The sequence below is a fragment of the Solanum dulcamara genome, chromosome 2, assembly GCF_947179165.1.
Source record: "Solanum dulcamara chromosome 2, daSolDulc1.2, whole genome shotgun sequence".
NCBI lineage: Eukaryota > Viridiplantae > Streptophyta > Magnoliopsida > Solanales > Solanaceae > Solanum > Solanum dulcamara.
Window position 1 is genome coordinate 67589107 of NC_077238.1, and position 15365 is coordinate 67604471.

The 15365-nt window shown below is 35.5% G+C and overlaps 1 protein-coding gene across 6 annotated transcripts; it reads left to right on the plus strand.

Moving 5' to 3' along the window:
* The first annotated feature begins 1007 nt into the window (after nt 1–1007).
* On the plus strand, nt 1008–13459 carry LOC129880639 (uncharacterized). Of its 6 annotated transcripts, none has more exons than XR_008765463.1 (14): nt 1013–1182; nt 8909–8985; nt 9070–9150; nt 9549–9677; nt 10041–10127; nt 10528–10581; nt 10656–10746; nt 10824–10894; nt 10994–11063; nt 11168–11220; nt 12569–12662; nt 12753–12879; nt 13034–13144; nt 13229–13322. XR_008765463.1 is itself a non-coding variant. In XM_055954758.1 (13 exons), the coding sequence occupies exons 1-13, from the start codon at nt 1008–1010 to the stop codon at nt 13316–13318; spliced, it is 1170 nt and encodes a 389-aa protein (XP_055810733.1). In that variant the 3' UTR covers nt 13319–13459. The 6 variants fall into 6 exon arrangements, 3 of the variants coding, with proteins under 3 accessions (XP_055810733.1, XP_055810734.1, XP_055810736.1); XR_008765461.1 differs by having other exon boundaries at nt 12782–12879; XM_055954758.1 differs by lacking the exon at nt 13034–13144 and having other exon boundaries at nt 1008–1182; nt 12782–12879; nt 13229–13459.
* The last annotated feature ends 1906 nt before the right edge of the window (nt 13460–15365 follow it).

A 15365-nucleotide genomic window follows, 5' to 3' on the forward strand; every position in this document is an offset into this window, starting at 1 on the left:
GACATGTGAATTTTTGACGTATTGATGTTGTGTTCATCAATGTTCAATAGTCTTTCTAAGATGTCAATGTTGTCCATTTTTTGATTGAAGGATCACTCGCCCCAATCTGTACCCCGCTAAAGACTGGGTCGGACTGCTATTAAGTCCTTTAGTTAAAAGGGTCAGTCCATCCTAGCCCATTTAATTCGCTAGCCCTTTAAGGTTGGATTGAATTGGATTGGGTCAACCCATTTTGACAGCTCTACTATTAGTACACCAAATCTTCATTAACCACTAAATTCAAAGATTTCATGAAGGTTTCTTCCTTTTATTTTAATATCACTTCTTATATTTATATAAAATTAATATTAATAATTTAATTTCATATAATTTTTTATATATAAATATGAATAGCATAATTTTTTATATTATCTAAAATATACAATGTATTTTATGGTATAATTTATGACAAAAAAGATTGTTGTTATATTTATGGTATACATTTATGGAATAATATTCATGGTATAAACTTATGTGTAGATTATTATTTTATGGGATTTTATTTTTACAGATTTTATTTTAAAATATGCATGATATAATTTTTTTATATCTAAAATATATACCAGATATTTTTACAGTATAAATATATTTTTATGAAAAAGTCGGATTATTGTTATAGTATTGATATAAATTTATGGGATAAATAGTCATGGTATAAATTATTCCATTGAAAGTATTAGTTTTTTTTGTAAAATAAAATGTTTATTAAATATGAATATGTATGTAGTATATGCATGGTATAAATTTTCTTATATCTTATATATATTATGTATTTTTATGGTATAAATATAATTTGTGGCAAAGTCAATTTATTGTAATATTATGGGATATATATACTCTTGGTATAAATATATCAGGAAGTATTGTACAGGTGTATTAGCAAATGACTAAGATACCCTCAAAACAAACATTGTGGAAATTTGGTTTGTTTATTAAGGCAAGTTGCTGGTGTGTTTTCTTATCCATCCATGAGGGGCGCAGGGATGTTGTTGAGAGACTTGGGATCCATATTGGCATTGCACGTGCAGTCCGCCAAGCCATACGGCCGAGTTGCAAAAAATATGAACAAAATAATGGCCATTGATGCCGACGACCTTCGTTCACAGTTTCTTCAGCTCCTTCGTACCCGTCGTACTCCTCAAGGTCTTTTTTCTTTATTTTGCTTCCTCTTCTATTTGTTTTCTTTACTTGTGGTGACCATTAATGAAGGCATCAGAGTATTTTTACTTCTATACGAAATTTAAGAGAAAATTTCTTGTGGTCTTTGAGTTTAACAAAAAAAAATATTGAAAACACTTTTAAATTAGGCGTGAATTAGTAGTTTTATTCTTGAACCATTGATAGCTTTAAAAATATTCTTTTACTTGGCTAATTGAAATCAAAAACACTCTCAATATTGCAACATGAGTAAAATACATTCCTAAATTCTCGCCTAGTTTACGGGTGCTTTAAACACTTCTTTCGGCTTTTTATTAACAGTCTCATACTCCTACAAGAGTTTGAGACCACTTGCTATATCATGTGCCAGATTGGGGTGTATCTAAGTTTAGTTAGTCAAGTAAAGGGGTATTTTTAAGTTTGTCAATAGTTCGGTAATGAAACGAATAATTTGCGCCGAATTTGTTCAATACTTTTCTATAAAAAAAAAACATAAAATGTATCATTCAATCTTATAATTTTATATGGCAGGTGAAAGTTGAAATTATGGTAGTTAGAGAGTTGAAATTAAAGAATTAATAAATATTTTTTTAATAGAAAGAGACTAAAAAACAAGATAAATAAATTGAGATGAAAATAGTATTTGTTGCAAGAAAGTCAAAAATGGAGGTGCGCATGCATCGTCCAAGAACAAAATGTGTATTTTACGCGTTTCAAAAGTTGTTGCCTCCTTTAGCAACTTTTGATAAGAAAACGCATATTTTACGCGTTTCCAGTTTTTTATAAATAGAGGGCCTCTTGCCCTCATTTAGATCATCCCACAAAAATATAATCCAAAAGAGTAAGAACATAAAGAAAGTTATACACCAAGATAAATATTGTAATCTTGAGTGTCTTCTTTAGTTAGTTATTCCTTTTACAAGAGAGAAGTGTTTATTGTTGTTTTCTCCTTGTATTTGAGAGTAGTGTACTACTATATTATCATTTTAAAATTCTACTAGCCCGTGATTTTTCCTCTCTATCTGTTTGAAGGGTTTCCATGTAAAATTCTTGTGTCTAATTTATTTTTATTATTTATTATCATATCAAACTTTAGATGTGGTGCTTCCTCTTCCTAGCAGTGGTATCAGAGCCCTCGGTTATTCTGTATGTTTTATGCGAAGGTACTATTTGTGAATAGTAAATTTTCATAAATAGTAAACTTTGGTGAAAAGTACTATATACGTAAATAGTAAATTTTGGTGACAGTACAGTTTGTCACAATTGTTCGCAAAAATATTCAGAAATAATCTAAAAGAGTATGAAGCAAATAACAATGTCGAGTAAAATAAAGTTTGACGTTGAAAAATTCAATGAGACTAATTTCTCATTGTGAAAAATGAAAATAAGAGTGATATTGAGAAAAGACAATTGTTTAGTTGCAATTGAAGGCATGCCCACAGACTTACTAATGACACTAAGTTGAACGACATAGACACCAACGCAGTTGCTGACCTACACTTGACACTAGTTGATCAAGTGTTGTTTAGTATGGCTGAAAAACGGACGCCGAAGAAAATATAGGATACTCTTACGTGATTGTACAATAATAGACTGCAAAATAAAGGGGACTGAACGTGCGGAGCTTCTACTTCAAAGTCTGCCCGACTCGTATGATCAACTCATCATCAACCTGATGAACAATACAGATAGTCTAGTTTTTGATGAAGTTGCAATCGTTGTCTTAGAATAAAAATTAACGCAAAAATAAGGAAGATAGACAAGTAAGTTTGTAGCAAGCTGAAGCTTTAACGATGGTGAGCGGAAGACCAACGGAACGTGTCCCCAGTGGGAGTCACAATCATGGTATATCTAAATCAAGAAGTAAGAAGAATATTAAGTGTCACAATTGTGGCAAGAAAGGGCACATCAAGAAAGATTGTTGGTTCAAGAAGAAGAGTGAACACCCTGAGTCATCAAATGCTTAACGGAATGTTGCAAGTACCTCTGATGACGGTGATATTTTATATTGTGAAGCAATATCAAATAATGAAGAAAAAAAATATTTCACTAATGTCTGGATCTTGGACACAGGAGCAACATGACACATGACTTCCCGGAGAGAATAGTTCCATAAATATAAACCTATCTCAGAAGGATTTGTGTTCATGGAAGACGATCATGCTTTGGATGTTATTGGTATTGGGTCCATCAAAATAAAAATGTATTATGGCACGGTACGCACTATCCAGGAGGTACGACATGTAAAAGACTTGAGAAAGAATCTATTGTCTTTGGGATAATTAGATAATAATGGATGTTCATATAAGACTCATGATGAAATCATAAAAATATCTAAAGGAGCGCTTGTAGTGATGAAAGCAGAAAAACTTGTTGCAAATCTATATGTTCTTAAAGGTGAAACACACCAAAAAGGAGAAGCATCATCCGCGTTAGCAATTTTATTTGAAGAATCAACGATGATGTAGCATCGTAAACTTAGCCATATATCAGAACGAGGTTTGAATATTCTTGCTGAGCAAAAGCTTCTTTCAGGGCTCAAAAAGGTTTCACTATCCGTGTAACACCCCTCAAAAATTTTCTCCTAAGATTCGGGCCTTCCTTGTACACGTGTGGGGCCCGTCGTATTTAGTTCGAAGTTTGTGCTTGAGTTAAGATGAGTCCTTGAGAAACTAAAGAGCGTTGGAGGTGATGTGGAGTCATAGAGGACCCCTAGGACTGAGCTAAGTCCAAAAGATCCGTCGTGGCTAAGTTTAGGATGAGTTTGTATAAGGGTCGACTTTTAACGATCCTATATTTTGAAGGACGTCAATCTGGGTGGCCCACAACCTAAAAAATTAAAGGTCGTCGAGTCTTCTTTCCAACACCACCAAGAACGTAAATTTTGGAGTTCGGAGTCAAAAGATATGATGATCCTAAGATGAACTAGCACGGCAGGAATTTCATTTTTGGCCTGGGTTGCAACTGCTGGGGAAATGGCCTTGGTGCTGTAAGGGCGCGACGCGCCATTATCGCGCCAGAAATATGCCTCAGTAGTTTGGTCCTTGGCGCGATGCGTCACTAAAAGTTGTGCAGGGTTTTTCAGGCCAAATTTCCAGAACCCAGAAAATATGGCCTTAGCGCTGTAAGGGCGCGACGCACCACTATCGCGCCAGAAACATGCTCAGTATTTTGGTTTCTGGCGCGGCGCGCCACTACGAGGTGTGCAGGTTTTAGGCTTATTCAGCCTGGCGCTGCAATGGCGCGACGCGCCACTATCGCGCCAGGTGCGTTTTTAGCCTATTTTCAGAACTTTTGAGGAGGGGTAATTTGGGAACTTACCCAAGTAATATATGTATTTCCATTGGTCATTTTGGGATCAAAATTTCCAGCTCTCTCTCTCTAAAAGCCCTAGAAATTCCTCTCTCCCTCTCTCTTCTTCATCTCCTTCTTCTTCTCCATTCTCAACAAAGATTTGTCCCAAGAGCTTCAAGATTGGAGTCCTCCATTGAAGACCCAACATCAAGGTTTTCTCCAAGTCTTCACTAAGGTATGTAAGGCTATCCAAAACATGGGTTAAGTCTACCCATGTGCCCTACTCTTGCCTTGAGGTTAGATGTTCATGAAAATAGAGTTCCTTGGTATAATTTATGCTTGTATGAACTTTGTCCCCTATGTATTTGATTCTATATGTGTTGATGTTGTTGAGCCAAGAAGTTCCTAAATTGAGCCTTTATATGAGTATGAGTCGATGAAGATGGGTTGTTAGATATGTTTTATTGATCTTCTTAATTATGTGGATTATGAAGAAGGATGCTATTTTCTTTAAAATGTTGCTTATCTTAAATTGTTGACTTAAATCCTTGGAGTTGTGATGAGTTTCGAAGATTGAGTAAATGGATAGAGGAAATGATTGGTTGTGCTTATATGTTGCTATAAATGTGCATTCAAATTTCTTTTGAAAGGTATGACTGAGATTGACCGGATAGTATGATTGGAAAAGATTTGATCATGACAGAGTTGATGAGTTGACAAGGTTGTAATGAGACTTGTCGATATGACTTGATTGAGTTGATTGGATGGAGTTTTATGAGCATTGAGTCTTGGGAGGAGTATCGAGCACCGAATTGGGCAAGAGTAAAGTCCATACTCGAACCCAATAACTATGTCGCCAAACGTAGGGAGGGGATTGAACCGTTAAAGTCGGATGTTTCCCCAAAATATTTGTCCTGACATTATAGGACTTGGTTGGATTGGATCCATGATTGGTTGATTCATTCATACCCTGGCAAAGTATGAACGGACGCGGCAATAACGTCAGTTTATTATACTTTCACTAGCTCATAAGTGATGGTTGTCGGTTAAGAGAAACTCTCAAATAGGTCTTGATAGTACTCTGAGTCAGATTGAGTTGAATTGTATGTGATTGGTCCCGTCTAAATTATATTCTTGTTTAGACTTAGGACATTTGATTGAGTTGTTATTCCTCTTGAGTTGAGCTTCCGAGTTGATTAATTCTTCCTTGATGTTCGTTGTATTCGGCTATTTTACATACTCGTACATTCCATGTACTGATGTCATTTGGCCTGCATCGTTTCATGATGCAGAGACAGGTACTAGAAATCATCAACCGGCGCTCCATTGAAGATTCACATACACCCTCAGCTAATTGGTGAGTCCTCCTAGTTTCCGGAGGATGTTGAGCCTTCATGTACTGTTTTGTTGACATTTCCTTTTTTTGATTATTGGTAGCTATGGACTTGTCATTGGCACCTCTTAGACTTTGATAGAGGCTTCATAGACATGGAGTGTGGGGAGGTCGAACTGTTATTTTGAGGAGTCTTATTTTATTGTCTTGTTGAGTTGTAAATGTTTGGCCTTCGGCCCCTATATATGAATAGTATTTCATTAATTGAGTTTCCGCTAAGAGAATGTGATTGAATGAATGTGTGACTGGACCAGGTGGTTCGCTCGGAGGTCAGAAATGGCCTTCGGGTGCCGGTTACGTCTAGGGTACCATTCCGGGGCGTGACAATCCGTTTGTGAGCATTATGTTACCAGTAAAAAACATAAACTAAAGTTTAGCAGTTCCTCTGCTAAAAGCAAGAAAATATTAGACTGGTCCACTCTAATGTCTGGAAAGCACCGGTGGAGTCCCTAGGAAGAGGAAATATTTTGTGTCATTTATCGACAATTACTCCAGAAGAAGTTGGGTGTATCCAATCAAGAGAAAGCCAGATGTTTTTCCGATTTTCAAAGAGTTCAAAGTGCGGGTGGAACTTGAATCTGAGAAAAAGATCAAGTGTTTGAGGATAGATAATGGAGGAGAATACACTGGTGATGAATTTGATAATTTCTGTAAACAAGAAAATATTAAAAGGTAGTTCACAGTGGCATATACTCCACAACAAAATGGAGTAGCAGAGCGTATGAACAAAACCTTGTTGGAACGGACAAGAACTATGTTGGTAGTTGTAAGATTGAAAAAATCATTCTAGACAGAAGTAGTCAAAATCACCTGTTATGTGATCAATCGGTCACCATCAACCGCAATTGATCTGTAAACTCCAATAGAGATGTGGAAAAGAAAACCAGCTGATTATTCTTACTTACATATATTCATAAGTCCTACTTTTGTTATGTACAACACCCATGAAAAATTAAAGTTAGATCCGAAATCCAAGAAATGCATTTTCTTAGGGTATGCTGATGGAGTCAAGAGGTATCGCTTGTGGGTTTTTACTGCCCGCAAGGTAGTAATTAGTAGCGATGTTGTATTTGTTGAAAATAAGATACAAGAAAAAGAAGGTAGGACTTTGAAAGAAAAATCAGGGACTACTACAGTTGAAATTGAAAAAATAGAAGAAGTTCTAGTTTCTTTTGAAGCAGCACTATAGCACAAAGAACAAGAGCAAGTTAAGATCGAAACTCCACAAGTTCGATGGTCAACTAGGGAGAGAAGAGTACCAGCTTGACACTCAGATTATTCTATGGAGGGCAATGTTGCATACTTTCTATTAACAAAGGATGGAGAGCCTTCAACATTTCACGAGGCTATGAAAGGCCAAGAATCATCTCTATGGATGGCAGCAATGCGAGAAAAAATTGAAACTCTTCATAAAAATAAAACATGGGATCTTGTTCAATTACCATAAGTAAGGAAGGCCATTGAAAATAGATAGGTCTACAAGATCAAACACAATGGTAATGATCAAGTGGAGAAGTATCATGCAAGATTGGTGGTAAAAGGATTCGCTTAGAAAGAAGATACAGACTTCAATGAGATATTTTCTTTGGTGGTTTGACTCACAACAATTCGAGTGGTCCTGACAATGTGTGCTACATTTGACTTGTACTTAGAGTAGTTAGACTTGTATGAAGCCGATCAACAGTAACAAGTTCATATGGTGTCGATCTTCTATTGGTCTAGCATAAACGTAACATTGCAGTAATTGGGTAGAAAGGATAGTGTGAAGACTTAAGTGATTGTCAATTAAATTTTCAAGTGGGAGAATGTAAGAAAGTCAAAAATGGGGGTGCACATGCACTGTCCAAGAAGAAAACGCGTTATACACCAAGATAAATATTGTAGTCTTGAGTGTCCTCTTTAGTGAATTATTTTTTTACAAGAGATAAGTGTTTATTGTTGTTTTCTCCTTATATTTGAGAGTAGTGTACTCCCATATTATCATTGTAAAATCCTTCTACCCCGTGGTTTTTTTCCTCTATTTGTTTGAAGGGTTTCCACGTAAAATTCTCGTATCCAATTTATTTTCATTATTTATCATCATATCAAACTTTAGTTGTGGTGCTTACTCTTCTTAACATTTGTTACACTTTTCTTCGGCAACTAGTGAAAATATATTGACCGTCTACCTTTTGCACTTTGTGTTTGTTGTTAATTTATTTAATTTTGGCATGGGTTGTATCAAACTTGTGATACATTTTTTTTCAAGTTTCAATTTTTCAAATTGAAATTACAAAAAAATTTACAGTATACGCACTTTTAGGGATAGAATAGACTAGACAGCCCTAATTGACAAACTAGGGAGGTCAAATGGTGCTTCACTTTTTTTTAGCTGTAATTGTCAAACAAGGGAATTTCACTATAGTAACTTAACACAATATCTCACTATTTTTGGAGGTTAAAGAATGTCTATCCAGATGAGGGGAACTTAGTGAACTAGATTGAGGGCATAGACAAAGTAAAAGTTGGGTTATATGAGTTGTGTAATTGTGAGTTGGGTTATATAAGTTGTGTAATTGTGTTGCTGGTGTTTCTTCCATAAAATTTCATAGCTGCGGAGTCTTACTACTAAAAATCACTATTTTCTCACTATGAAATGTTGAGTAGCTATTAAGATATTTTGATTGAATCAGTCTGAAAAAAATAGTAATTGTTTCATATGAATAAATTAGGAAGTTTTTCACTACTTCAGTAGGAATTTATTTTCCATTCAATAGAAAATAAGTGAAAAATCATATTTAATGACATAAATTTCTCACTCATTCATGGTGAGAAAACCTTTGTTTCTAGTTGTGTCTGAAGACCCGTAGCCACTTAATCAAACAACATCACTCTGCTACTGGATTTTCGTTTTTCAACTATACACGTCAATTGTTGAGATTAGTTTGTTTTTTTCCTTATTTTGGTAGACTTGGAGGATTCTTGTCTTACGGCCCTGAGACTAATCAAAGAAGTTGTTATTTTCCTATGTGTAATTCCTTCCAGTTCCACTCTGTGTGATACCTGGAAAACCTGTGAATGATCCATTATATCAGGAATTTCCAAAGCCAAAATTCAGTGAGGTCATATAACTCTTTCACAAGCTTTATATTTTTGTTTCTGCACCTTTTTTATGTCGTTTTTATAGACGATATTTGTCAATACAGGTAATGGCATCTTGCCCTAAGGAAGATATTCCCAATATGAAGGAACATCTTCAAGAGCAAAATTTCTACTTGATCACAGAGGTTGTTTTGCTTGAAGTTCAAACTTCTCTTATGTATGAAGTCTAAAGAAGAGTACTTATCTCTATAAAACAAAAACGACTATGTGTGAAGCAACTAAGCTTCAATACATGTCCAATTAAGGTCAGGCTATATGAATCCTCACTATTCATTTCACTATATTTGGACTGGAGTGACTCTATGGTGTTTGAAAAGTAAATAAGAGTGTCAAAGGTTCTGCGATGATTTAAAAAGAATGAGCGTAAGCAGTCTAATGAAGTGACTGCATCAATTATATTCTTTTATTACAAAAAAGAATCAGATTAATTGAATGAAGATGAATTTGGGAATACTCATTTTTCAGAAGTAATAATCTCAATGTCTCCAGCTATAAGAGCTGATCATGAACTCACTGTTTCCAGGAAGGTGAGCAAGGGCGGTTGCCTGTCTTGGTATTGAGTATGAAGGAAGCCCATAAGAAAAAAAGGCCAGCTATTGTCTTCCTGCATAGTACAAACAAATGTAAAGAGTGGTTACGGCCATTGCTTCAGGTGATATTCTGTTTTCTTAAAAGTACTCCCCATATTACCATCGAGTAGAAGCAATAGATGACAATTATATAACTACTAAAAAATCACTATTTTCCCATTGAAATTTTCCACTGAAAAATGGTCAATGGCTATTTCCACAAATATTTTGATTGAATCAGTGAAAAAGAAAAATTGTTCAGTGGCTTTTCCCAATATTTCAAGGGGAATCCGTTTCCCACCATATGTTTTCCTAGTGAACTGGTTCGGTGGGAATGGGATGGAAAAATCGTGTTTTATAGCACAAATTTCCTATTAATTCGCGGTGGGGAAAGCCTCTGTTTCGAGTAGTGTATGTACGATTCTCTTTTTTCTTTTTGGATTCAGGCATATGCTTCGAGGGGATACATAGCTGTAGCAATTGATTCTCGATACCATGGAGAACGTGCCACCAATATTACAACATATCGTGATGTAAGAACAGGTGCATTTTCTCTTTGCTTCAGTTTTACTCTTGGTTATCTTCTCATACAAAAAAGTACACACAGGTCCAATAGGCTATGGGTGAACTGTCCTAAATTTCTACTATGTACAATTATTCTGCATTTAGTAGCAAAAACTTTGGCCTTTTGTTTTGAAGGATCCATTTTGTTGCGCCTATAGAAGTACTTCGCTTATTCAACGTGTAAACAATATGGGAGATGATCTCTTCTATACATCATGGAGTACTTAATGCCCTGTTATTGTTGGCTTCATATTAAGGAGGAGGAGAAATCAAGAACTGAACTTTCCCGTTGTATTTTCTTTACGTTGAATGCTTGGATGCTACTATATGATCGATTTGATTAACCGTACTGCTTTGTATACAATAAAGGCCCTTATATCATCATGGAAAAAAGGTGATACAATGCCTTTCATATATGATACGGTAAGGAAGTAGAGATTTGTTGTTGATGAAGTTCAAGTTTCTCTATGAATAATACTTCTCTACAAATTTTGAAGGTGTGGGACTTGATAAAACTGGCGGATTATCTAACAGAGAGGGAGGATATCGATTTGTCAAGGATAGGAATTACTGGTGAATCACTTGGAGGTTAGGCGAGTGCACATTACATTCAATATCTAACTGTTTCTTAAGCATGTGGAGTTCATATATGTTCTTTGTTGCAGGTATGCATGCATGGTTTGCTGCATTTGCTGACTTTCGCTATTCAGTAGTTATTCCTATAATCGGAGTTCAGGTGACCCTTACTTGAGTATTAGTTTGTGTGAAGACAAGGAAAGAGTTGATTATATATCAATAGGAGATCTATTATGGAGATTTTGTGGTGAGGTTGCAGGGATTTCGGTGGGCTATTGAGCATGATCGATGGCAGGAAAGAGTTGACAGTATCAAGGGTGTGTTTGAAGGTGAAACAAACCAGTTTAACTAGTAATTGGTTTTATCAGTTGCTTATTACTGTTGTTTATGTGGTTTTTAACATACTGGAGATGTCATTTGTCTGTCCTTTCAGAAGCACGTTCCAATTTAGGCAGGAATAAAATTGACAAAGAAGTGGTTGAGAAGGTCAGGATTTCATGCTTCTAGTACCCTTTGTGCCTATTTGCATGTCAAGCAAGCGACTTGATCATTGTGTTCGTGCATCTCCTGTTTTAGTTTATTCAAGCTTCTTCATTCTTGTAAATACAACTAATGTTAAAGTGGGTGGAGATTAGGGACAATCATATTGTGTTTCTTATCACCAAAGGTAAGTGCAAGAGTAAAATTAACTCTATATTTGTTGAATTATGTTTCTTCAGAGCAAGCCTGTGGCTGGATGCACTAGTTGCAGCTATTTAAATTTGTAGTTAAAATAAAGGGAAAAAAATGCTCCTATTTTTCAGTTAATCAAGATTTTTCACCGGAAACTCTCTAAACATTCATGATCATTTTAGGGGAAATGTGAGCAGTTACAGCAAAACTGAATCTGTTTAGGCAAGTTATCGTGGAAGGGGGCAGGGTCTATTGAGTAGCCACAAGAAAAATGAGATCTCACTTTTTTTGGATTTATTTTTAGATGTTTAGCTGACGTATAAATAAGGTGAGGCACATCCTTACTCTCATAGATTTTACTACTTTCTGCAGTAAACAGTAGAAAAATGAGATCTCACATTGTTCGGATTATTCTGAGAGGTTCAGCTGATGTATATATAAGGCAAGACATAGACTCATCCTTCTTTAGTGGAACTCTCATAGTTTCTACTGATTAAGATAGAAAACCGGTACCTCGTGCTGTTGAGGACATCTAAATTTTATGAGACCAAAAGCCATCGGAAGTTTTTGTTTGTTACAACCATGTCTTCTTCGTAACCTTATCCATCTAGTTTCTATATTCTAAATCTTCCTGTTTTACTTCATCTTTCCTTCATCTATCTGCAGTAAGTTTCTTAAGCCAATAGAAAAACTATCCATAATCACCCTATTCTTAGTGGATAAACTCCCATGGTTGAAATAAATTAAGGGACCTTAGCTGCAGTCATATCAGCCCGTACTCTTTTTTTTTGAAGCTGTAAAGGTAGATCAGCCTATAGATTAGGAAAAGTTGAATGTGTGGTTCTCTGAAAGACGTTGGTATCAAGTGACTCTTCAAGTCTATGTTGCTCGGACTCTTCAGAAATATCGATGTGTGTGTGTTGGATACTCCAAAAATAGTGTATTTTTGGTGAATCAAATATGAGTGCAGCAACATTTTTGGCGAGTCTAAGCAACATAGCTTCAAGTTAGACTGGTGGCAAGGCAACATTTAATTTATAAATAAAAATTGTATATTGTTATAGTTATTAGTTTTCAAAACGTAACATTAGAAGTTAACTTCTCACGATAATATTCATCAAACAAAGACTTCTATTTGACGTTAATTAGCATATATGATCAGGTCTGGGACAGAATTGCTCCAGGTTTGGCTTCTCGATTTGATTCACCATATACAGTGCCGGCGATTGCACCACGCCCTTTGCTGATTTTAAATGGTATGATCTACCCGTTCATATGATTTGTGATATTTCATGCCATCACCATTTAGTACACATAAGACCATTTCAAATTTGTGCAAATAACAGGAAGAGAACTCTACATTTGGGATATGCAGGAGAGGAAGATCCTCGTTGTCCAATTGCTGGCCTGGATATTCTAACGTCAAGAGCCCGTAAAGCTTGTGCAGATGCTAACTGTCCACTTAATTTCAAGGTACAAAGTTATCCTCACAAAACAAAAGAAAGGGGGAAATAAGAAGTAAGCAAATTCTGGTTTGATTGTCTCAATTGCTCTTGATTAAAGAACAATGTTACACTATTTTTGCAATCTTTGACCGATCTTTTGAATTTCTTTTTTGTTATACCAGTCAAATCCTATCACCATTTGAGCTGAATTAGTCAAGGAAGTGCTAATATAAGTTCTGTAACTTGATAGTTATTCAAGATGGCCAAAGTCATAGGAAGTTGAAAACATTAATGTTTGTACATATAAGTTCTTTTTCCAGTTTAGGTGGCCAGTTTTCATGCCATTTTTTAAACTTTTGTTCTTTGTAACATTTCAGCTGATAGCCCAAGCTGGTGTTGGCCATCAAATGACTCCGTTGATGGTAAAGGAAGCGAGCAATTGGTTTGACAGGTTCTTTAAAGTGTAATTCAGGACAAGTGATCAAGTGAAGACTTGAGCAAAAACTTATATCAGAGATTATGAGATTCCTTGGACTACTCTGAATTACAATATTTATACCATGTCAATTTTATGTTTTATATAACGTTTAGTTTAGCTTTCAACTAAATACTTGCTCTATCGTTTCCTTTCAAACCTATTATACAACGCCCCTGGACTGAAACTTGGTATGACTAAAAGTTACAATAAGTAATAGGAAAAGAGGACAAATATACCCCCCAAATTTTCGTAAATGGTATGCGTATAACCTTCGTTATACTTTTAGCACATCAGTGTCCTTACCGTCCAAATTTTCGAGTGTATATATCTTTTATACTAATGATGGGACACGTGTTTCAATCTTAACCGCTGAGCCGATAATTATTAAACTTTTTATTCTTCTTCTTCTTCTGATGATTCCCGGTTAAAGAAAAATGAGGGGAAAGGGTTCAAAGAACAGGTACAGAGGAGTATCAAAGAGGAGGCAGATTTGGATATAGCTAATAGGATGGATATGGAGAATTTTGAACTGGCTTTGATGGATTATGTTGGAAAAATGCGGACTAACATAAAAATATATATGGTCAAATTAATGAAATAAAATAAAAAAAATAATTATATCAAGAATTTTACGTGGAAACCTTTTAAATAGGAAAAAAACCACACGGGCCAAGAGGAGCAGCTGATATCACTATAGTAAAGAATTTTATACCGTATAGTTATGAGTACAATACTCCAAAATGACTACCACACAATCAAAAAGAATAACACTCTTTTGATTTACCGCCTTACTAAAATAACACTCACACTCTATTTTTCTTCACATACTATTTTATTATATATAGTCAATGAAAACCTCACATCTCTCAAGTATTTTCTTTCTCTGTGAATTGGTGTGTTTATGATGAAGAAGGGGTTCTCTATTTATAGAGAGATTTCCAACAATTTGAGTCAATCAGAAAGATTGATTAGTTGCAATTTTCAACTGCAAATTGCACCGTTTATTCAATATTTGCTGCAATGATTCAAATTCAATATTTGCTGCGCTTTTGACAATATGCTTGCAGTGATTGAAGGTTTAGTAACTATTGTTGACTAAATTTACATGGGATGGACCCCATAAATCTCTTCCTCTAGTCTCATGCACCAGAAAGAGATATCTTCATCTTTTCAGAGAGAGCTCATGCCAACAATTTCTTTGCACAAATCAAACTTGCCCCTTGTTACCACTTTGGTCAGCATATCTGCAGGATTCTCATTTGTAGAGATTTTTTCAACTTGCATAAATTTTCTATCTTTTCTCGAATCCAATGATATTTCACGTCTATGTGTTTCGTCCTTGCATGGTACTTGGAGTTCTTGCTCAAGTCTATTACACTTTGACTATCACAATAAACGACATACTCCTTCTGATTCAACCCAAACTCTTGAAAAAAAATTGAGGCATATCATCTCCTTGCCAGCTTCAATAGTCGCAATATACTCGGCTTCAGTTGTAGACAGTGCAACACACTTCTGCAACTTCGACTACCATGATATAGCCCCCTTGAATAAATAAATAAATATCTAGTAGTTTATTTTCTGTTAACAAGGTCACCTGCCATATCAGCATATGTATATCTCTTCAAGATTAGAATTGATTCTCCAAAACACAAGCATTCATCTGAGTTTCCTCTCAATACTCAGTATCCACTTTACAGCTTCTCAATGCTCTTTTCCTGGATTGTCGACAAACTTGCTGACAACATGAACTGCATGAGTAATATCAGGTCTAGTGCATACCATTGCATACATTGAATTTCCTACGATGGAAGAATATGAAACTTTACCCATGATCTGTTTTTCCTCCTGAGCTGTCGGATACATCTTCTTGCTCAACTTCATATGACCAGCAAGAGGTGTGCTAATAGACTTAGCATTCTTCATATTGAAGCACTCCAGTACACATTCAATGTACTTCTTTTGTGACAAGTAACACTTCCTTTTATCTCTAAGACGAGTAATCTTCATACCTAAAATTTGTTTAGCATGACTTA